Source organism: Pseudophryne corroboree, chromosome 9 (assembly GCF_028390025.1).
Source record: "Pseudophryne corroboree isolate aPseCor3 chromosome 9, aPseCor3.hap2, whole genome shotgun sequence".
Lineage (NCBI taxonomy): Eukaryota > Metazoa > Chordata > Amphibia > Anura > Myobatrachidae > Pseudophryne > Pseudophryne corroboree.
Window position 1 is genome coordinate 344,790,584 of NC_086452.1, and position 23,842 is coordinate 344,814,425.

The 23,842-nt window shown below is 46.5% G+C and overlaps 1 protein-coding gene across 5 annotated transcripts in view; it reads right to left on the reverse strand.

The window, feature by feature from the left end:
• NISCH (nischarin) overlaps positions 1 to 23,842 on the reverse strand; it is a 306,900-nt gene that overhangs the window by 108,243 nt on the left and 174,815 nt on the right. For all 5 annotated transcript variants that reach the window (XR_010186909.1, XM_063940634.1, XM_063940635.1 and 2 more), the window contains 2 exons: positions 9,792 to 9,920; positions 8,303 to 8,416 (listed from right to left, as the gene is read on the reverse strand). Coding sequence is in view for 4 of the 5 variants with exons in the window: in XM_063940634.1 (XP_063796704.1) it covers positions 8,303 to 8,416; positions 9,792 to 9,920 (243 nt within the window). In the remaining variant the exon portion in view is untranslated. The remainder of the gene's footprint in view (positions 1 to 8,302; positions 8,417 to 9,791; positions 9,921 to 23,842) is intronic.

The following is a 23,842-nucleotide window of genomic DNA, read 5'->3' on the forward strand; positions in this document are numbered from 1 at the left end:
TAGCTATGCCTAATCTCCTGGGTGCACACCATGACTGAAGATATGATGATCAGATTTTCCATTATACCAAAACAAATCCAAAAACTCAGCCACTAACTCACCCTGTGGGGGTAGGTGGCATAGCTTTATTCACCCCGGTCACTGGGCAACTAGGTGGGAAGCCCAAACCATAGGTTTCCTCAAGCAGTGCAGTGGGTTGTTGATAATGAGAGGCAATCCCGGAGGTCACAATTCCGCCAAGGGAATACCGGTGCCACAGGCTTTACTCCCTTCTGTGGGTGTCCACGACACCCATAGAGGGAGAATATAACCTGTGGTGAGCACAGCAAGCCACCGTGCCCGCAGCGTGGTGAGAGCAGCAAGCCCACAAGGGGCTTTCATGTGCTTGCCCCGCTGCCGGGATACTACTGTCGGTATCTTGACAGCTGACAACCCGGCCGCCGGTAAATAGTATGTATTCTATAGTGATGACGACACATTTATGTTCTAATTTGTTGAATTTACAGGTTAAAAATGTGTTCCATGATGTTAGTATTAGATGCTTTGCACATAACTTTTAACACGACTCCTTAAAAGGAACTTATTATTTCCCCTGTCATTCTTAATTGTCGATGGAAAAAAAAAAAACTCTTGTATACTTAATATTTATCTAAAAGTTAAATACGTTTATTGCATTATAAAATGGATATATTAATCAGATCAGCCATTAATGAAAATGTGGTTTTCAGTTACTTTCTTCAAATAATGCAAAATGTTAGAGAACAGAGAATCATTTTGTATATTTTTATTTATCTAATGGCAGCAAAAAATATTACATACAATCATAAAAGGTACAAAAGGGAATAAACACAATAACATCATACATACTTTGTCATCTCAGTGAAGCCTCCATACTGTCATCTAATAGACAAGTTCAGATTTGGATACATTCATTACAATCAATTACAGCACCATTAAATCCAGTAAAGCAAAAAAGTATAAAGTAATGCTATATGGAGTGGGTGATAGCAGCACCTGATTGGACAGAAGCCATCCAATCAGTTGCCACATTAATTCCACACCTCCTGTCACAGCATATCAAATCTTTAGGGCGTCTTGAGTATTCCAGCAGATTTCAAGCTCTTAACTTCCCATCTTCTTCAATATAGTAAATACCGATAAAACAGGCTTTTGCAACATTCTCTTACTTTACACGCCACTACCTAAACTGATCAAACCAATGTTCTTTCACCAAACCTAACTTTCAGTGGTACAAATAATGAATCATTAGATTCCTACCAAGAACGTGCGGTGAAGTAAATGGCTGGGGAGCCAATGGCTAGTATCAGAGCTAGATTTTAGACACAAGATATGTGCCCAAGGGTTCATGTGGGCATTATACAAAGGTGCAGCTGTGTATACGGCTGCAAATTTGGTGAGCTTTGATCAGAGAGGTGCGGAAAACCTAGGAAGGGGAGACACTGCCTCACCTGTCATAGACCAGTATACTCCAGAGTTTTCAGTATAAAACGGATTAGTGTACTACAAAGAAGATATTTATAAGATCTTCATTGTAGTTTTCATATCATTTTTATAGTCAAAACTCTGGAGTATACTGGAGTATGACAGGAAAGGCACTGCCTCACCTCACTGCACGTTACTAATTCCTATCACTATCATCATTCTATTAAAAAGGGTTCCTTTGTTTCAAGTACTTCTTAACCGATATAAATTGTTTAGATGCAAAATATTTTTTAAATAATTGATTTACATTTTTAAGATCAAACTTATTACTGCACAAGATACCTCTATTTATAAATAGCTTTCAATTTTTAATATATATTATTAAATACAGAATTTGTGCAGTTTCTAATACTATTTGTCAAGGCAAGCACAATGGCAGTTCCTCTCAGTTTATAAATAAATGTATACAATTAGTGCACCATAAGTCACACTGGGCATGATTCAGAGGTGTATGTAATGTTGATTGTTGATGCCTCACGCAAGTGAATGATTCTTTCAGTTTCTCATGCGTCTGAATCGCACTGCATAAAGCTGCAGATCGATCCATGCAATATCAGTGGGCGTTTCGGGTGGTAACACGGGGGTGGTCAGACGCAGGCGTGTCGCAGTCAGCGATTGCATCTTGTCGCAGTTACACAGACACCAGCAGCTAGTGTTCATTCTTGCACCCTGCACCTGTCACAACCCGTGCAGTTCGTCTTTCCTGTCTGAGGTGTTGTTCTGGTGCTTCTAGCACACTCTGGTCTGTATCTCAGCACTGAGATACAGACCAGAGTAACATAGTGACATAGTAACTGAGGTTGAAAAAAGACAATTGTCCATCGAGTTCAACCTATTTGTGGTCTCCTATGCAGTCCTATTATAGGACTAGTTATTTTTATGTTAGGACTAGTTATTTTAACTATAATGCGTGACTACGCACCATAATCCTGAATATCTTTATCCAATAGGAATTTATCTAACCCATTCATAGTAACATAGTAGTGTGCTAGAAGCACCAGAGCAACACCCCAGGCAGTAAAGAGTAACTTCATAGGTTGTGACAGGTGCAGGGTGCTAGAATGAACACTAGACAGCCATGTTCAGATGGAGATTCTGCACTTTTGTAGAGCCGGTGCAGTGTTCCATGGGATGTCTCAATATGCACAGTGGACGTGTTAGTGCTGCAGCCAGCAGGTGTTTTAGTAAGAAGACCACTGGCAGCAGCATTAAGATAAAGGTGCAGTTGCAAGTGCACCTCGGAATCAGGCAAACTTCATTATATGTTAATGTAAATTGAACAGTAAGTGCTGGGAACTGCACAATGTACAGTTTTCTTCCTGGATTGTGCAATATACAGATTTAAGACTGTTATAATATATAACAGGAAACCCCAGAACTTCTGTGATCTCTCTTCCAATTAAGTAACTTTCACTATATTGTAAAACACTTACACTTTAGCCAGTGTGCAGCCCATAAAAGTGAAGTCAAACAAGTATTTTACATAATAAGGCACATTAAATACAATTCTTATCACGTAAATCTAATATCATATGACAAAAATCCATGAAACATTTTAAGTGTCATTATTTACTGAGAAAACATTAGCCAACATGAAGAAGACTTTAAAAAAAAGGTATATTCACCCTAACTCTATCCAAATCCTTTAAGACAGGTGATACTAATCAAATGCCATTCATTTATTTGATCATCAGAAGTGCTACCACCTCTACAGAAATGCAGAACCTTTAGCAGTTGGATCTGGTGTATTTGAGTTAATATCAAGCTAAGGAGCAAATTAAATCTCAGCAGTGGCAAGGTGTGCGATGCACATAGACTCCTTGATCTAGGGGAATCCACACTGCATACCCTGCACCCATTTTTGTAATACTTACCCCTCTCCGGAGTCCCATGTTGGCGGCAGTAGCACTGCACAGATCACCGAGACAATGGCGCTTCAGCCATTTTCCCAGAGTATTGCACATGCGCAGTAGAACAATCACAAGGAAAATGGCAACCGCTCCATTTTCCCAGAGATCTACGTATATGCACTGGACTCGGGGTACAGCGTTAGGGTCTCTAGTGACCCTAGTGCTCAGAGTTCCTCTGCACTGCCAACTAGAGAGGAGAGGGCCCAGGCGAAGACTGCACATGGGCCCTGCATCTCACAGAAGGAATTGTTGCTGATCATCATTCTGGAAAAAGCTATGATTTACACATGGAGAATACTAAGGACAGGTGCTAAGCTTCCCTGCATATTCACCCTAAAATTGCAATGTATGAAAGACTCATTCAACACAGTGGGGCAGATGTATTAACCTGGAGAAGACATAAGGAAGTGAGAAATGCAAGGTGATAGACACTCCAGCCAATCAGCTCCCATATGTAAATTAACAGTTAGGAGCTGATTGGCTGGTGCGTTATCACCTTGCACTTAACACTGCTTTATCACTGGTTTATCACTTCCTTATGCCTTCTCCAGGTTATTAATACATCTACCCCCCTATTTGTTAACGTTCATTCGTTTTTAACACTGAACAAATATAGGGCCCCATTTATCATAGAAGAATACCATGAGCAGCATATTTCACTCTTATACAAAAAAATGCAGGTGGTACTCCGCATTACTTACCTCTACAGCGAGGTCCAGCGAGGTCTCCCCACTCAGCGATTTCCTCCGCTCTCCTAGCAATGGGCTGTTGATTTATGCGTAATGCAGACATCCAGTCTGCACATGTACATGTCTCCTTCGTCTAACGGGAACCCGGAAATGCCCGGAAGGCTTCGATGAAGCTGCAAGCAGTGGGGACAGTACCACTCTCACTATCTATAGCTGGTGAGAGCGGTAAAGGGGCGGTTTCATGAATACTGAAAGCGAGTGTCAAAGGGGTTATACATCGTTGATAAATGGGGCCACAGTTTGATAAAGGTAACCTGTAGTAAAGAGCCAACACAATATTTTGGGAAAAACAGGAGTAATCTAGAGGTGGATGCAATGTTGATGTTTACACAGTTTTCTACTGCGTATGCGCAAAAACTCTGCACAGAGTTGAACTGGCGGCACACAACCATGGACGTTCGTGGGCAGTGACTGGGAGGTGGCCTGAAGTGTTCACAAAAAAGCCGTCTCTTGGGCCTGTTCTGGGAGTGTCATGGATGTCAGTGACCGTGGCTGGTTTCCAAAGCCACTGAGGCCATATTTACAGGAATTTGAAATTAAACCACTGAGCAGGCCATAAGCTGTCGTAAATGCCAATGGTGAGTGTTCAGAAAAACTGATGCAGTTGCATTGTCCATGGACCCTGAAAAGTGGCCATCTCAGGACTTGCCCTCTGTTGCACGCTAGTGCACAAGGGGAAGGCAGAAAGTGGCATTTGTATATTCTCACATCCGCAAATCTGAGAAAAAAATAAAATAAAATCACAATTGTGAATGCAGCTGCATCCACCTCTGAATCAAGCCCAATGTCCTCTATAAACAAAACTTACAAAAATGGAGACCAAGCATACAATGCATCTGGAAAGTATTCACAGCGCTTCACCTTTTCCACATTTTGTTATGTTACAGCCTTATTCCAAAATGGAATAAATTCATTTTTCCCCTCAAAATTCTACACACAATGGCCCTCATTTCGACCTGATCGCATGCTGCACTTCCTTGCAGCGGTGTGATCGGGTCTGGAATGCGCATGTGTGGCGTGCGCATTGCGCACGCACGTCGTTGCCCGGTGACAGCCGTCACCGGGCAATGACACTGACAGCGGAGTAAGCGGTCGCAGCGGCGACCGCAAGAAGATTGACTGCAGGAAGGCGTTCCGAGGCGTCAACTGGCCGTTGGAGGCCGTTTTCGGGGAGAGGTAAGAAAAACGCAGGCGTGTCCACGCGAACGGAGGGCGGATGTCTGACGTCAAAGCCGAGCCCATCATCATGCCCAGCGACTGAAGCTTAACCGAAATTATAATCAGGGCGAGCACAATAATGCCAATCAGACCAGCATACTTACAACAGTACTCCATCATAGCCATCCCCCTGACTTAAGCCCTGGTCTATGCAGCCCAGCATTGCTGTACTTCCTGGTGGTTAGCTCCTCACCTTAAGCTAGGTACACACTATTACGATCTGCTCATTGGGTGAACGCTCCTGATCAGCAGAGCAGTGTGTCCCCAGGTCCACCTGCTCTCAGCCTCCTCACAGCCCTGTACACACTGTGCTGGAAATAGCGGGGGGCGGGCCGCGGCGGCTGCGTGACGTCACACGCAGCAGTTGCGGCCCGGGGAGCGACGAGTAGCTCCCGGCCAGCACGCTAAAGCTGCGCAGGTCGGGAGCTACTCTTAAAGTGCCTTTGCACTTCTGCAGGGGAGGGTTTGCGGCACTGACATGCGGGGCGGACTCCCACATGTCAGTGTGAATGATCGTAGCTGTGCTAAATTTAGCACAGCTACGATCAACTCGGAATGACCCCCCAAGTAGGCCCAACAAATATGGTGCTCACCAGAGGTAATATAGACTGGCTACTTATTCAGTACATCAGCTTATTAGTACAAAGATCAGCCAATCATGTGACAGCAACTTAAAGCATAACAGAATGCAGACATAGAAGAGAGGTCCAGTTGTTCAGAACAAAACAAAGAATGGGAAATAAATGTGATCTAAATGACTATGACCGCGGAAAGGTTGCTGGTGCCTGATGAGGCAGTTTCAGTAACTCAGAAATTGCTGATCTGAGATTTTTTACAGAAAACAGTGTCTAGAAGTAACAGAAAATGGTGGGCCAAACAAGACACATCCCGTGAGGCGCAGTTCAGTGGATGAAAATGCCTGGTCAGTGAGTGAGGTCAGTGGAGAATGGCCAGACTGATTCAAGTTGACCGGAAGGAGATAGTAACTTGAGTAACCGTTCCTTACAACACTGGTATGCAGAAGAGCATCTCTGAATGTACAGCACGTTGAGCCTTGAAGATGGGTTACTGCAGCATAATACTACCCCTGTCATCTAAGAATAGGAATCTGGACAGCTGGAGATCAGAACAAAACACCTGGGGGTAAATTTACTAAGATGGGAGTTCTATTTGAGATGGGATGTTGCCCATAGCAACCAATCAGACTCCAGGTATTATCTTCTAGAAGGTGCTAGATAAATGAGAAGTAGAATCTGATTGGTTGCTATGGGCAACATCCCATCTTAAATAGAACTCCCATCTTAGTAAATTTACCCCCTGGTCTGACGAACCTCAATTTTTTACTGAAAAATGCGAATGGTAGGGTTAAACTTGGCTTAAACTGAAATGCATGATTAGCATGCAATTGTGTGGTAAGTGTTTTCTTTGCACACATTAGGCCCATACTGACAATTGTTTACATGTCACAGCATTTATAGTACACAACTTTTCTATACAGAGCTCAAATATATCAGGACCCTGAAAGGCAACTAAGATTAAGGGGAATATCCAATTAGAGTTGAAACAACATCGGGTGCGAAAAACTGCCGTTTTTCACACTTTTTTCTAATGTCTCACCAATATTTTCTTTACAGGCTATTCTATTAGATCACCGGTAAAAAAATACATTATCCCGAAAACACACAGGTTCAAAGAAACCTATTTGTTTTCGGTAGAAATAGCCCCATTTTTGCATGAAAATGGTGCTATTTCCCGGATTTGGTTTAGCCTGCCTCAAAATCCCAGATAACTGCAGCGATCTGCAGCGTTCCTTGCCCGCCGCAGCAGCAGGCTGGGACTGCAGGGAGGGCGCTGAGGCCCAGGAGCCAGCTCTCGGCGCTGTGACCCACAGCGAGGAAGCCGGGGCGGTGTCGGGAACCGCATACTCCATCTCCACCCCACATGATGGGGGAGCGGTCATGTTACTGGGAGGAGGCAGAGGTACGGTGCTGCACCGGGAGCTGTCAGAAGCTGGCACCCGCTGCAGCAACAGGTAACCCCTGATAAGCCGCCACTCGTGCCATCTTATCGGGGCTAATAGGATAGCCCCTGGCGGGACAAATAGCCACGGTAAATTACCGGGGCTAATTGGATATACCCCTAAGACTCCAGCAACTGGTAGTCACAGCTGCAAGAAGAGGGAGGATAGAGCAGCAGAATCAGCCAACTATCCCAACTCTGGTGGTACACGTTTTTATTGAACTGTGCCACACTGCAAAAATGTTGTCTGGTCTGTAGGGTGCCGATGATCACCGGTGGGCACCTAACAGTGGTATATGCAGCACTGACTGTATTTTAGAAGTGGAAGAGGTTGGAGGGTGGAATAGCACTTTATAAAGGGATACCCATGCCATTTACCTCTGCATGCTGGTGACACCCACTCCAGCAGAGTGGCATCATCCACATAGTTGCCGGCACATTCACTGCGATTTGACCCCACCTAAAAGGCTGGCATCTCCACAATATTTTCCAGGGACAATTCACAGTCTGCAACTATAGAAGAGTGCTGAATCTCAAAATGTCACCTGAGACCCCCAGCGGTGCTAGTCATGGCATGATCATGGGGTTTTCTTTTCACAGAACGCTTCTACATGTTGGCTTATATTTTGTATAATAAACAATGGCAAAGTAAAATACTTTACATGCTGTCATGTTCTAGAATGATAGTATGGATTAAATCTTGTCCTGAAATATAAAGACACAGAATCACACCTTTTTCCCTTGACTGGGAAAGTCACTGCAATTAAGAGTAACTAACAGCAGCAAATTCCTGATAAGTATAAACAAATACAATTAAAAATCAGGACAGAATATCACAAACAATGGTTTTAAAACTTGGATGACGTGATTAAATGTTTTTAGAAGACAAGCTTTGCGTTATACCTTTTTATCAGCATTGTTCAATTTATTTTTTGCTTCCTTTGCTTTTTGGATGGCCTTCAGCACTTCCACTGTATCCAGCTCCCTTTCAGTTGTGTTGGTGTTGTCCAAACAAACCTGTTTAAAAGAGCTCAGTTAGCAAAACCACATGAACACAATATGTCCATCTCTGACACAGGGGGTCATTCCGAGTTGATCGCTCGCTAGCAGTTTTTAGCAATCGTGCAAACGCTATGCCGCCTCCCACTGGGAGTGTATTATAGCTTAGCAGAAGTGCGAACGAAAGGATCGCAGAGCGAGTACGAAAAATTTTTGTGCAGTTTCAGATTAGCTCCAGACCTACTCAGCGCTTGCGATCACTTCAGACTGTTCAGTTCCTGTTTTGACGTCACAAACACGCCCTGCGTTCGGCCAGCTACGCCTGCATTTTTACTGGCACGCCTGCGTTTTTACTGGCACGCCTGCGTTTTTTCGATCACTTCATGAAAACGGTCAGCTGACACCCAGAAACGCCCACTTCCTGTCAATCACTCTGCGGCCAGCAGTGTGACTGAAAAGCTTCGCTAGACCTTGTGTGAAACTACATCGGCCGTTGTGAAAGTACATTCGCTCGTGCGCAAAAGTGCCTTTTTTTTTCATCATCGCTGCGCAGCGAACATTTTCAGCTAGTGATGAACTCGGAATGACCCCCACAGTCTGAAGCTAAGTGCACACTGTCAGCTTTTTTTGACCCGCGCCACAATTGACTGATTTGTCGGGAAATTGCAGGCACCAATATCTGAGATACACATTAATAGATTTTCTTTCCCACCCCCCCACCCCCCCCAAGTTACAGATTTTTTGCCCCATCACACTGCATTTGCATATGTCCACCCACAAGGAAGATGACCTAGTGACAGGGAAACATGGGAATTCACACATACTGCTCGATATCGGAAGACTATGGCCAAGATTTTTGCTTTGGAAGGATAGATTGGAAAATCATTTGTGTTTGTGAACAAGATTTTCACGATTAATTGACGAAATGCAGAAACGATCATTTATACACACTACGCGATAAATCAGGCTGCTGTCCCAATCATTGACAAATCGGGTTGGGTTCGGGTAAACGGTCACCATACCGACGCCGGGATCCCGAGCTTCAGATTGCCGGCGGGGGGCGAGTGCAACGAAGCCCCTTGCGGGCTCGGTGGCTCGCTGCCTTCGCCACAGGTTTTATTCCCACTATATAGATGTCGTGGACACCCACGAGTGGGAATAGTCCCTCTCAGTCGCGACTGTCGGGCTGTTAATTGGTCGGGATCCCGGCTTCGGTATAGTGAACGGCGGTCACATAACTACATCCCGGCAAATCAGCCCAATAATTGTATAGTGTGTACGTCGCTTTATACTTAAGATATTTACCAGTGAACTGTGGACAAGTGTGACAACTGTTAATGGCAGTATTTTCGTTAAAATATAAGTAATAAGGTACAGATTGGACTGATCTCACCTCAGCAGCTCGATCTCCAAATTGTGCAAGAACTTTGGTTCTATAATCGGGAATAATTGTCAGAGGGTTTTCGGTCAAAGTCACATTTTCCAAACACGGGAGGTTCCCTATATTTTGTATTTCTTCAACCTGAACAAAAATAAGACCATCCTTAAAATTCTTTCAACTTGCATATGGCATTCATAGTGAAAGTGACGTAGACACAAATGTAAATACACCCCTCAACCAGGATAACTCTGTGCCGTACTTAGGAGTACGGTCCTACACGAGATAAAACCTTTGGCACTTAAATACAGCACTTTATTGTTTCCGCAGAAAAATAAAGAAAGACTCAGAACGAGTGAATATGTACACTATAACTGCACGTTCTGAGTCACCAATCATTTAGAGCAGTATTTAAAAAAGCTATCATGGAAGATTCCTGATGTAAAGAGTAAAAGACGGTTACAATTTTCATCTATAAAAACCAGAAGTTTACATACCAAAGTAAGGATGTTGATAAAGTAAAACAATATTATCTATACATATAATAATACTTGTGTCTGTATATGACAATTTTTTTATTTTTTTTTGAGAAATACTTCTAAGGACTGCTTATGAACTATCTGTTCGGTCAGGCATCAGTGGCATCACAAAAAAACTACTGGATGAAGTTGGATTGCATTTTCACTACTGTACAGCTTAGTGACCGAGACTCAAATTTCTACACACAGGCCCTCATTCCGAGTTGATCGGTCGCAAGGCGAATTTAGCAGAGTTACACACGCTAAGCCGCCGCCTACTGGGAGTGAATCTTAGCTTCTTAAAATTGCGACCGATGTATTCGCAATATTGCGATTACTAACTACTTAGCAGTTTCAGAGTAGCTCCAGACTTACTCTGCCTGTGCGATCATTTCAGTGCTTGTCGTTCCTGGTTGACGTCACAAACACACCCAGCGTTCGCCCAGGCACTCCCACCGTTTCTCCGGCCACTCCTGCGTTTTTTCCGGAAACGGTAGCGTTTTCAGCCACACGCCCCTGAAACGCCGTGTTTCCGCCCAGTAACACCCATTTCCTGTCAATCACATTACGATCGCCGGAGCGAAGAAAAAGCCGTGAGTAAAAATACTTTCTTCATAGTAAAGTTACTTGGCGCAGTCGCAGTGCGAACATTGCGCATGCGCACTAAGCGGATTTTCACTGCGATGCGATGAAAAATACCGAGCGAACAACTCGGAATGAGGGCCACAATACCCCATAATAACAACGTGAAAAAAGTTTTTGGGATATTTTTGCAAATTCATAAAAAAGGAATTTAATACCTACCGGTAATTCCTTTTCTCATAGTCCGTAGTGGATACTGGGGATCTGTACTTTAGTACTATGGGGTATAGATCGGGTCCACTGGAGCCTGGCACTTTAAAAACCTTTAGTGTGTGTATGTGTGTGCTGGCTCCTCCCTTCTATGCCCCTCCTACCAGTCTAGGAAACTGTGCCCGAGGAGACGGACATACCACGAGAGAAGAAAACAGGTACAACAGCGGTGAGGCACAAAGCCAACACACTACCATAACCAAAAGGAGTGCGCTAACCAGAACAGAGGATAGCAACACCAACCTAACCAGGATAGCAAAGCTAATCCAACAACATAATGGGACTGCAACGGCAGGCCAACCAAATACTTACACAGGTAAGCAGGATCGAAGCACTGAGGCGAGCGCCCAGTATCCACTACAGACTAGTAGAAAAGGAATTACCGGTAGGTATTAAATTCCTATTTTCTCTAACATCCTAGTGGATACTGGAGTTGTGTACTTTAGTACCATGGAGAAGTCCTAAAGCTCCCAAACGGGTGGGAGAGTGCAGAGACCCCAGTAAAACCGCCTGACCAACTGAAGGTCATCTTTGGCTAAGGTGTCAAACCGATAGAATTTCACAAAAGTGTTCGAACCAGACCAAGTAGCAGCTCGGCACAACTGCAAGGCCGAGACACCCCGGGCAGCCGCCCAGGAAGAGCCCACAGATCTCGTCGAGTGAGCTTGAATAGACATCGGCAAAGGCAGAGCCCCCGAAGTATAGGCTTGTTGAATGGTCAACCGGAGCCAACGAGCAATTGATTGCTTTGAAGCCGGACGACCAATCTTGGTGGCATCATAAAGGATAAACAGCGAATCAGATTTTCGATGATGTGCCGTCTTATTGACATAAATCTTCAGAGCCATTACCACATCCAAGGACTCTGGCCCAATGGAATCATCGGACAACACCGTAACCACAATGGGCTGATTCACATGAAAAGCTGAAACCACTTTTGGCAAAAACTGAGATCGGGTCCTGAGTTCCACCCTGTCAGCATGAAAAATCAAATAAGGGTTTTTACAGGATAAGGCCCCTAATTCAGAGACACGTCTGGTAGACGCCAATGCTAATAACATCATAGTCTTCCAGGCAAGAAATGTCAACGCCACCCTATGTAAGGGTTCAAACCAGTCCGAGTGAAGAAAGGACAAAACCACATTGACATCCCACGGAGCCATGGGAGGTATGAAGGGTGGTTGCATATGAAGAACTCCTTTCAGGAAAGTCTGCACTTCCGGCAACACGGCAAGTTGTTTTTGGAAGAAAATAGAAAGCGCCGAAATCTGAACTTTGATGGAACCTAAACGTAGACCCATATCCACTCCCACTTGCAGGAAAAGTAGAAAACGACCAATTCTAAATTCCACTGGAGTAACCTTTCTCTTTCACACCAGACATGGGTACCACGTCCGTCGATGCCAATCCGGGGCAATTAGAATTGCTTGAACGCTTTCCCTTCTTAGTCTTTTTAGAACCCTTGGGATTAGCAGTAGAGGAGGGAACAGGTACACAAACTGGTACATCCATGGTGTCGACAGCGCGTCCACTGCTACAGCCTGCGAATCCCTCGTTCTGGAAAAGTAACGGCAGAGCTTCTTGTTGAGACGAAAAGCCATCAGATCTATTTGCGGGCAACCCCACCGGTGAATTAACTTTTGAAACACCTCGGGATGTAGGCCCCATTCCCCTGGATGGAGGTCGTGTCTGCTGAGGAAGTCTGCTTCCCAGTAGTCCACTCCTGGAATGAATATGGCTGAAATAGCCGCTTGCGCTGGCCTCCGCCTAGAGGAGGATATTTGACACTTCTCGCATCGTCGCTCTGCTTCTTGTTCCCTCTTGTCGGTTTATGTACACCACCACCGTGGCATTGTCCAATTGAACCTGGATCGCCTGATCCTTCAGGAGATGGGAAGCCTGCAGAAGAGCATTGTAAATCGCACTGAGTTCCAGGCCGTGTATCGGCAGAGCAGATTCCTGATTTGACCATACCCCCTGGAACTGGGCCTCTTGGGTCACAGCCCCCCAACCCCGGAGGCTGGCATCCGTTGTCAGTAGAATCCACGAGTGGATATTGTAAGTCCTGCCTTCTACCAGGTGAGGAACTTGTAGCCACCATAATAGAGAAATCCGGGCTTTTGGAGAAAAGTTCACTTCCTGATGTATATGAAGGTGATACCCCGACCATTTGTCCAGCAGATCCAGCTGAAACGGCCGGGCATGAAATCTGCCGTATTGGATTGCCTCGAAAGCAGCAACCATCTTGCCCAGCAAGCGGATGCAAAGATGTATGGATACCTTGCGAGGACGGAGCACCGAGCGGACCATAGCCTGGATAGCCAAGGCCTTGTTCATCGGGAGAAACACCTTTTGAGACACTGTATCCAGTATCATTCCCAGAAACTGAAGACGTTGGGTTGGTTCCAGGTGAGATATCTGAAAATGTAGGATACACCCATGACCCGTAAATAGGCAAGCCGTCAGATCAATGCTGTGCAGTAGACGCTCCCTGGACATAGCCTTTATCAGAAAATCGTCCAAGTAGGGGACAATGTTGATACCCATCATGCGCAGTTGCAGCATCATCTCTGCCATGACCTTGGTGAAAACCCTCGGAGCTGTGGACAGGCCAAAGGTCAAGGCCTGAAACTGGAAATGGTCATCCAGGATGGCGAACCTGAGGTAAGCCTGATGAGGGGGCCACATGGGAATGTGTAGGTAAGTATCCTTGACATCTAAAGCTACCAGGAATTCCCCCTCCTCCAGACCGGACATCACTGTCCGCAGAGATTCCATCTTGAATTTGAACACCCGCAGATACAGGTTTAGAGACTTCAGGTTCAAGATGGGTAGGCATAAAGACTGGAGTAAAAACCCCTGTTGTGTAACGGAGGGGGTACTGGAACCACCACCCCCGTCTGCAAAAGTTTTTCAATAGCGTCTTGCAAGGTAACTTTTGCTGCGGGTAAAGCTGGTAAGCCCGACTTGAAAAATCTGTGAGGAGGAAATGCTTGAAATTCCAGCCGGTATCCCTGGGAAATTAGATCCCTCCCCCTTTGATCCCAGCATGACTTCGCCCACACGTGGCGAAGTGTTGAAGGAGAGTACCTACCTCAAAGTCACCTTGCTGCTGGGGCCAATAGTCATGCAGAAGGCTTAGCGGCAGGGGGTCCGGTGGTCTGGTCCAGGGAGACCGCAGTTGCAGGTTTATGAGACTTACCCCGAGATCCTCTGGGAGTGGTGTGGACCCCTCAGCCTCTGCCTCTGAACCTTGCCAATCGAAAGGACTGCAAGGAGGGTCCTGTGTAAAAACCTCTAGCAGGTGGCGCAGCCGACGGTAGATAGGTAGACTTACCGGCCGTTGCCTGGGAGATCCATTTATTTAATTTGTCTCCAAACAAGGCATCACCTGTAAAGGGAAGATTTTCTACACCCTTTTTGGAATCCGCGTCCGCTGACTATTGACGTAACCACAGAGCTCTGCATGCCGAAACAGCCATAGCAGTAGTGCGGCCATTTATCTTACACAATTCCTTAATAGCGTCGCTAAAAAATTTGCAGCATCCTGTATGTGTTGCAGCAGAGTAATGACCTCATCTTGGGGCAGAGAGTCCAATCCATTAATAATATTATCGGACCACCTGACTACTGAGCTGGAAATCCACCCACAATCTATTGTTGGACGTTGTGCTACTGCTGCTGTGGTGTATATTGCCTTGAGCATGGTCTCAATTTTGCGGTCCGCCGGCTCTTTTAAGGATATAGCCTCTTCCCGCCACTGGTCCCGCTCCGGGAAGCCCCGCACCTTGCAATGGCGCACGGTCCCTCACAGTATTACACTGGCCATGTTAGTTACACGTATAGATAACAGTACACACAAGCCCTAGTGGGCAGTGAGCACTGCGGGGCATGAGCCATGAGTCAGTTTAGTCCACGGCTGGGAACCGCAGCTCGGGGCCTGTGACCGCCGCCAAAACCACCCCAGGGACCCGCTAACTCACCGCACCTCGATCTTCGGCATCTGTTAGAGGGTGGCGGCTAGCTGCTGGCGTGGGCACACACGCTAACGCTGTGTGAACAGCACCTCAGGAGCTCAATGTACTGTCAGCTGGGATTACGAACCATTAACCCTCAGAAGGTTGGTTTGGTCACCCTTCTTAGTCCCATGAAGCAGGTAGCTTGGTTGCCAACCAGGACTACCTGAAAACAATAAACTAAAACAAAATTTAAAGGAAACTCTCTGGAGCTCCAGAGAAATGCACCCGGCTGCTTGGGCACATTTTTTAAAACAGAGTCTGGTAGGAGGGGCATACACATACACACTAAAGGTTTTTAAACTGCCAGGCTCCAGTAGACCCGATCTATACCCCATGGTTCTAAAGTACAGAACCCCAGTATCCACTAGGATGTTAGAGAAATAAAAACTTTAAAAAAAATCACATGCACATTAGTATTCACAGCCTTTAGCTGGGCATACACTATACAAATATCTGGCAGATAATCTGCCAGATCTGGCTGTTGAAATTAAAATCTGGTAATGGATGAGAGCAAATGACAATTTTCTCCCAAACACTGGAAAATGGACAAAAACTGTTGTTCACACAAATTGGTTAAGTCACAGACAGGTTTTGTCCATTACCAGATTTTCATATAGAGAGAGGCCTTGACGTGGCTTGGGGGCTTATTCATACATTTGCGCAAATTTATGTAACCAAGATCTCCGAATTCTAATATTGTGTAGGATTTAAATCTGGCTACTGATGTCATTCAGGGTGCTGGGGTAAATAAAATGACTTTTTTTCTTGCTTAGAAATACCCCTCCCTTGCAAACACCTGAGTGATATCACTAAGCTAATTGAGCATCTACCACTATGGGATATACTTTTTCAGGTTGGAAGGGGTTCCGACCTAGTCAATCCCCGGCTTTTTTTTCCGACAAGTAGGGGAATTCGACTTGTCGGAAAGCACGTTGATCGGCGGAATAGCCGCGATCTGCGTTCTTCTGTCGGAACCGACAGGTTTTGGTCCTGTTTCCGACAATACCAATCCAACTATATAAAAAGTCGGATTGAGCAGGGCGTCCCCACGGCCAGGCTCCTCACTCCAGCAGCGCCCTCCCCCCACATCGCTGTTGACAGCTTCCCCCGCCGCCGCCTGCAGCAGCAGGACAGGACACCGGGAACGGCCAATTCCGACAGTCGGATTTGGCCGCTAATTGAATAGGGATTGTCGGATCCATTCTGACAAATGCATGTTGGAATAGATCAGACTTTAATTGAATATACCCCTATATATGTCTGTTGTGAGAGGCAGATAGGATCCTGCATTAGGAGGAGGTGCAGGTCCTGATATGCCATATGGAGCATTATGGGGTTGCTCCAAGGTAGGTAGCTCTTAGCTTAGATATATTTAAGTAAGGAGCCATTATCATGTGGCTCTTTGTTGATTAATCATAGGTCCAGATTGGGGTAATGGAGGTGTGGGGTGCGGTGCCCCTGGATAGCCTGGGATGGATGGCTTTAGTGTGGAATACCTTTACATTCTATGAACACTTATCACTTACTAATTTCTTCACTAAAACTATTTTTTTATTTTAATTACATCTCATTATTTTTGTATCACTTTCTGTATACAGCTTCGGCTTCCTAACACTAATTTATTAACACTATAGTTTTTTCACTGGTATGCTGCCCTGGGCTTTCTGGCTTATGCTGATATTTGGGATGCCGCATCCTGCAACTAGATATAGCGCTAGGGATCCCCAATAAACAAAGAGGGCTTGACGCGGCTTAGGGGCTTATTCATACATTTAAGCTAATTGAGCATCTATTACTAGATATATATATTTTTTTTTTTTTCACACAAACTGGTTAAGTCACAGATCGGTTTTGACCATTACCAGATTATCATTACAACCGCCAGATCTGACGGATTATCTGCCAGATAATTGTATAGTATATGCCCAGCTTTTGCCATGAAGCTCAAAATTGAGCTCAGATGTATCCTGTTTCCACTGATCATCCTTGAGATGTTCGTACAGCCTAATTGGAGTCCACCTGTGGTAAATTCAGTTGATTGGACATGATGTGGAAAGGCACACACCTGTCTATATAAGGTCCCACACTTGACAGTGCATGTGTGAGCACAAACAAAGCATGAAGTCAAAGGAACTGTCTGTAGACCTCCGACTCAGGATTGTCTCGAGGAACAAATCTGGGGAAGGGTACAGAAAAAATAAGATTTTACTTACCGATAAATCTATTTCTCGTAGTCCGTAGTGGATGCTGGGACTCCGTAAGGACCATGGGGAATAGCGGCTCCGCAGGAGACAGGGCACAAGAATAAAAGCTTTAGGATCAGGTGGTGTGCACTGGCTCCTCCCCCTATGACCCTCCTCCAAGCCTCAGTTAGGATACTGTGCCCGGACGAGCGTACATAATAAGGAAGGATATTGAATCCCGGGTAAGACTCATACCAGCCACACCAATCACACCGTACAACTCGTGATCTGAACCCAGTTAACAGTATGATAAAACGAAAGGGAGCCTCTGAAAAGATGGCTCACAACAATAATAACCCGAATTTTTGTAACAATAACTATATACAAGTATTGCAGACAATCCGCACTTGGGATGGGCGCCCAGCATCCACTACGGACTACGAGAAATAGATTTATCGGTAAGTAAAATCTTATTTTCTCTGACGTCCTAGTGGATGCTGGGACTCCGTAAGGACCATGGGGATTATACCAAAGCTCCCAAACGGGCGGGAGAGTGCGGATGACTCTGCAGCACCGAATGAGAGAACTCCAGGTCCTCCTCAGCCAGGGTATCAAATTTGTAGAATTTAGCAAACGTGTTTGCCCCTGACCAAGTAGCTGCTCGGCAAAGTTGTAAAGCCGAGACCCCTCGGGCAGCCGCCCAAGATGAGCCCACTTTCCTTGTGGAATGGGCTTTTACCGATTTTGGCTGTGGCAGGCCTGCCACAGAATGTGCAAGCTGAATTGTACTACAAATCCAACGAGCAATCGTCTGCTTAGAAGCAGGAGCACCCAGTTTGTTGGGTGCATACAGGATAAACAGTGAGTCAGATTTTCTGACTCCAGCCGTCCTGGAAACATATATTTTCAGGGCCCTGACAACGTCAAGCAACTTAGAGTCCTCCAAGTCCCTAGTAGCCGCAGGTACCACAATAGGTTGGTTCATGTGAAATGCAGAAACCACCTTAGGTAGAAATTGAGGACGAGTCCTCAATTCTGCCCTGTCAGAATGAAAAATTAAGTAAGGGCTTTTATATGATAAAGCCGCCAATTCTGACACACGCCTGGCTGAAGCCAGGGCTAACAGCATCGTCACCTTCCATGTGAGATATTTTAAGTCCACAGTGGTGAGTGGTTCAAACCAATGTGACTTTAGGAAACTCAACACAACATTGAGATCCCAAGGTGCCACTGGAGGCACAAAAGGAGGCTGTATATGCAGTACCCCTTTTACAAATGTCTGAACTTCAGGCACGGAAGCCAGTTCTTTCTGGAAGAAAATCGACAGGGCCGAAATTTGAACCTTAATGGACCCTAATTTTAGGCCCATAGATAGTCCTGTTTGCAGGAAATGGAGGAAACGACCCAGTTGAAATTCCTCTGTAGGGGCCTTCTTGGCCTCACACCACGCAACATATTTTCGCCAAATGCGGTGATAATGTTTTGCGGTTACGTCCTTCCTGGCCTTGACCAGGGTAGGGATGACTTCATCTGGAATGCCTTTTTCCTTCAGGATCCGGCGTTCAACCGCCATGCCGTCAAACGCAGCCGCGGTAAGTCTTGGAACAGACAAGGCCCCTGCTGGAGCAGGTCCTTTCTTAGAGGTAGAGGCCACGGTTCGTCCGTGAGCATCTCTTGAAGTTCCGGGTACCAAGTCCTTCTTGGCCAATCCGGAACCACGAGTATAGTTCTTACTCCTCTCCTTCTTATGATTCTCAGTACTTTTGGTATGAGAGGCAGAGGAGGGAACACATACACTGACTGGTACACCCACGGCGTTACCAGAGCGTCCACCGCTATTGCCTGAGGGTCCCTTGACCTGGCGTAATATCTGTCTAGTTTTTTGTTTAGACGGGACGCCATCATGTCCACCTTTGGTTTTTCCCAACGGTTTACTATCAGGTGGAAGACTTCTGGGTGAAGTCCCCACTCTCCCGGGTGGAGGTCGTGTCTGCTGAGGAAGTCTGCTTCCCAGTTGTCCACTCCCGGAATGAACACCGCTGACAGTGCTATCACATGATTTTCCGCCCAGCGAAGAATCCTTGCAGCTTCTGCCATTGCCCTCCTGCTTCTCGTGCCGCCCTGTCTGTTTACGTGGGCGACTGACGTGATGTTGTCCGATTGGATCAATACCGCCTGACCCTGAAGCAGGGGTTTCGCTTGACTTAGGGCATTGTAAATGGCCCTTAGTTCCAGAATGTTTATATGAAAAGATGTTTCCATGCTTGACCACAAGCCCTGGAAATTTTTTCCCTGTGTGACTGCTCCCCAGCCTCTCAGGCTTGCATCCGTGGTCACCAGGATCCAATCCTGAATGCCAAATCTGCGGCCCTCTAGTAGATGAGCACTCTGCAGCCACCACAGAAGAGACACCCTTGTCCTTGGCGACAGGGTTATCCGCTGATGCATCTGAAGATGCGATCCGGACCATTTGTCCAGTAGATCCCACTGAAACGTTCTTGCATGGAATCTTCCGAATGGAATCGCTTCGTAAGAAGCCACCATTTTTCCCAGGACCCTCGTGCACTGATGCACTGACACCTGGCCTGGTTTTAGGAGGTTCCTGACTAGCTCGGATAACTCCCTGGCCTTCTCCTCCGGGAGAAACACCTTCTTCTGGACTGTGTCCAGAATCATTCCTAGGAACAGTAGACGTGTCGTTGGAATCAGCTGCGATTTTGGAATATTTAGGATCCACCCGTGCTGACGTAACACTACCTGAGATAGTGCTACTCCGACTTCTAACTGTTCCCTGGACCTTGCCCTTATCAGGAGATCGTCCAAGTAAGGGATAATTAAGATGCCTTTTCTTCGAAGAAGAATCATCATTTCGGCCATTACCTTGGTAAAGACCCGAGGTGCCGTGGACAACCCAAACGGCAGCGTCTGAAACTGATAATGACAGTTTTGTACTACAAACCTGAGGTACCCTTGGTGAGAAGGGTAGATTGGGACGTGGAGATAAGCATCTTTGATGTCCAGAGACACCATATAGTCCCCTTCTTCCAGGTTCGCTATCACCGCTCTGAGTGACTCCATCTTGAATTTGAACCTTTTTATGTAAGTGTTCAAGGATTTCAGATTTAAAATTGGTCTCACCGAGCCGTCCGGCTTCGGTACCACAAACAGCGTGGAATAATACCCCTTTCCCTGTTGTAGGAGGGGTACCTTGATTATCACCTGCTGGGAATACAGCTTGTGAATGGCTTCCAAAACTGCCTCCCTGTCGGAGGGAGACTTTGGTAGAGCAGACTTCAGGAACCGGCGAGGGGGAAACGCCTCGAATTCCAGTTTGTACCCCTGCGATACTACCTGTAGAATCCAGGGGTCCACTTGCGAGTGAGCCCACTGCGCGTTGAAATTCTTGAGACGGGCCCCCACCATGTCTGAGTCTGCTTGTAAAGCCCCAGCGTCATGCTGAAGACTTGGCAGAAGCAGGGGAGGGCTTCTGCTCCTGGGAAGCGGCCGCATGGTGCCGTCTTTTTCCTCTTCCTCTGCCCCGGGGCAGAAAAGAGTGGCCTTTTGCTCGCTTGTACTTATGGGAACGAAAGGACTGAGTTTGAAAAGACGGTGTCTTTTTCTGCTGATGTGAAGTGACCTGGGGTAAAAAGGTGGACTTTCCAGCCGTTGCCGTGGCCACCAGGTCCGATAGACCAGCCCCAAATAACTCCTCCCCTTTATACGGCAATACTTCCATATGTCGTTTGGAATCCGCATCCCCTGACCACTGTCGCGTCCATAACGCTCTTCTGGCAGAAATGGACATAGCACTTACTCTTGATGCCAGGGTGCAAATATCCCTCTGTGCATCACGCATATACAGTCATGCATCCTTCAAATGCTCTATAGTTAACAATATATTGTCCCTATCCAGGGTATCAATATTTTCAGTCAGGGAATCCGACCACGCGACTCCAGCACTGCACATCCAGGCTGAAGCGATTGCTGGTCGCAGTATAACACCAGTATGTGTGTATATACTTTTTAGGATATTTTCCAGCCTTCTATCAGCTGGTTCTTTGAGGGTGGCCGTATCAGGAGACGGTAACGCTACTTGTTTAGATAAACGTGTGAGCGCCTTATCTACCCTAGGAGGTGTTTCCCAACGCGTCCTAACCTCTGACGGGAAAGGATATAGTGCCAATAATTTATTAGAAATTAGCAGTTTTTTGTCGGGGGAAACCCACGCTTTATCACACACCTCATTTAATTCATCTGACTCAGGAAAAACTATTGGTAGTTTTTTCACACCCCACATAATACCCTTCTTTGTGGTACTTGTAGTGTCAGAAATGTTCAATGCCTCCTTCATTGCCGTGATCATGTAACGTGTGGCCCTACTGGACATTACGTTTGTCTCCTCACCGTCGACACTAGACTCAGTATCTGTGTCTGGGTCTGTGTCGACCCACTGAGGTAACGGGCGTTTTAGGGCCCCTGACGGTGTCTGAGACGCCTGGACAGGCACTAATTGATTTGCCGGCTGTCTCATGTCGTCAACAGTTTTTTGCAAATTGCTGACATTATCACTTAATTCTTTTAATACGATCATCCAGTCAGGTGTCGACTCCCTAGGGGGTGACATCACTAACCCAGGCAATTGCTCCGCCTCCACATCATTTTCCTCCTCATACATGTCGACACACACGTACCGACACACAGCACACACACCGGGAATGCTCTGATAGAGGACAGGACCCCACTAGCCCTTTGGAGAGACAGAGGGAGAGTCTGCCAGCACACACCAAGCGCTATATATATATATACAGGGATAACCTTATATAAGTGTTATTCCCTTATAGCTGCTGTTTATTATTATTAGCTGCCAATAGTGCCCCCCCTTCTCTTTTTTACCCTGATTCTGTAGCAGGTCTGCAGGGGAGAGTCAGGGAGCCGTCCTTCCAGCGGAGCTGTGAGGGAAAATGGCGCTTGTGTGCTGAGGAGATAGGCTCCGCCCCTTCACGACGTCCTTATCTCCCGCTCTTTTCTGTAAAAATGGCAGGGGTTAAAATACATCCATATAGCCCAGGAGCTATATGTGATGTATTCTTTTGCCAACCTAAGGTATTATCTGTTTATATTGCGTCTCAGGGCGCTCCCCCCCCAGCGCCCTGCACCCTCAGTGACCGGAGTGTGAAGTGTGCTGAGAGCAATGGCGCACAGCTGCGGTGCTGTGCGCTACCTTAGTCTGAAGACAGGACCGTCTTCTGCCGCCGATTTCACCGGACCTCTCTTCTGGCTCTGTAAGGGGGCCGGCGGCGCGGCTCCGGGACCCATCCAGGCTGAACCTGTGATCGTCCCTCTGGAGCTAATGTCCAGTAGCCTAAGAAGCCCAATCCACTCTGCACGCAGGTGAGTTCGCTTCTTCTCCCCTTAGTCCCACGATGCAGTGAGCCTGTTGCCAGCAGGACTCACTGAAAATAAAAAACCTAAAATAAACTTTTATTCTAAGCAGCTCAGGAGAGCCACCTAGCCTGCACCCTTCTCGTTCGGGCACAAAAATCTAACTGAGGCTTGGAGGAGGGTCATAGGGGGAGGAGCCAGTGCACACCACCTGATCCTAAAGCTTTTATTCTTGTGCCCTGTCTCCTGCGGAGCCGCTATTCCCCATGGTCCTTACGGAGTCCCAGCATCCACTAGGACGTCAGAGAAATATCTGCTGCTATGAAGGTCCCAATGAGCACAGTGGCCTCCATCATCTGTAAATGGAAGAAGTTCGGAACCACCAGGACTCTTCCTAGAGCTGGCTGGCCATCTAAACTGAGCGACCGGGGAAGAAGGGCTCTAACTCAGGGAGGTGACCAAGAACCCGATGGTCACTCTGTCAGAGCTACAGCATTCCTCTGTGGAGAGAGGAGAACCTTCCAGAAGGACAACCATCTCTACAAGCAACCCACCAATCAGGCCTGTATGGTAGAGTTGCCAGACGGAAGCCACTCCTTAGTAAAAAAGCACATGGCAGCCCGGCTGGAGTTTAACAAAATGCACCTGAGGGACTCTCAGACCATGAGAAACACAATTACCTGGTCTGATGAGACAAAGATTTAACTCTTGGGCGTGAATGCCAGGCATCATTTTTGGATGAAACCAGGCACCACTCATCACCAGGCCAATACCATCCCTACAGTGAAGCATGGTGGTGGCAGCATCATGCTGTGGGGTTGTATTTCAGTGGCAGGAACAGGGAGACTAGTCAGGATAGAGGGAATGATGAATGCAGCAATGTACAGAGACATCCTGGATGAAAACCTGCTCCAGAGCGCTCTTGACCTCAGACTGGGGCGACAGTTCAGCTTTCAGCAGGACAACAACCCTAAGCACACAGCCAAGATATCAAAGGAGTGGCTTCAGGACAACTCTGTGAATGTCCTTGAGTGGACCAGCCAGAGCCCAGACTTAAATCCAATTTAACATCTCTGGAGAGATCTGAAAATGGCTCTGCAACGACGCTTCCC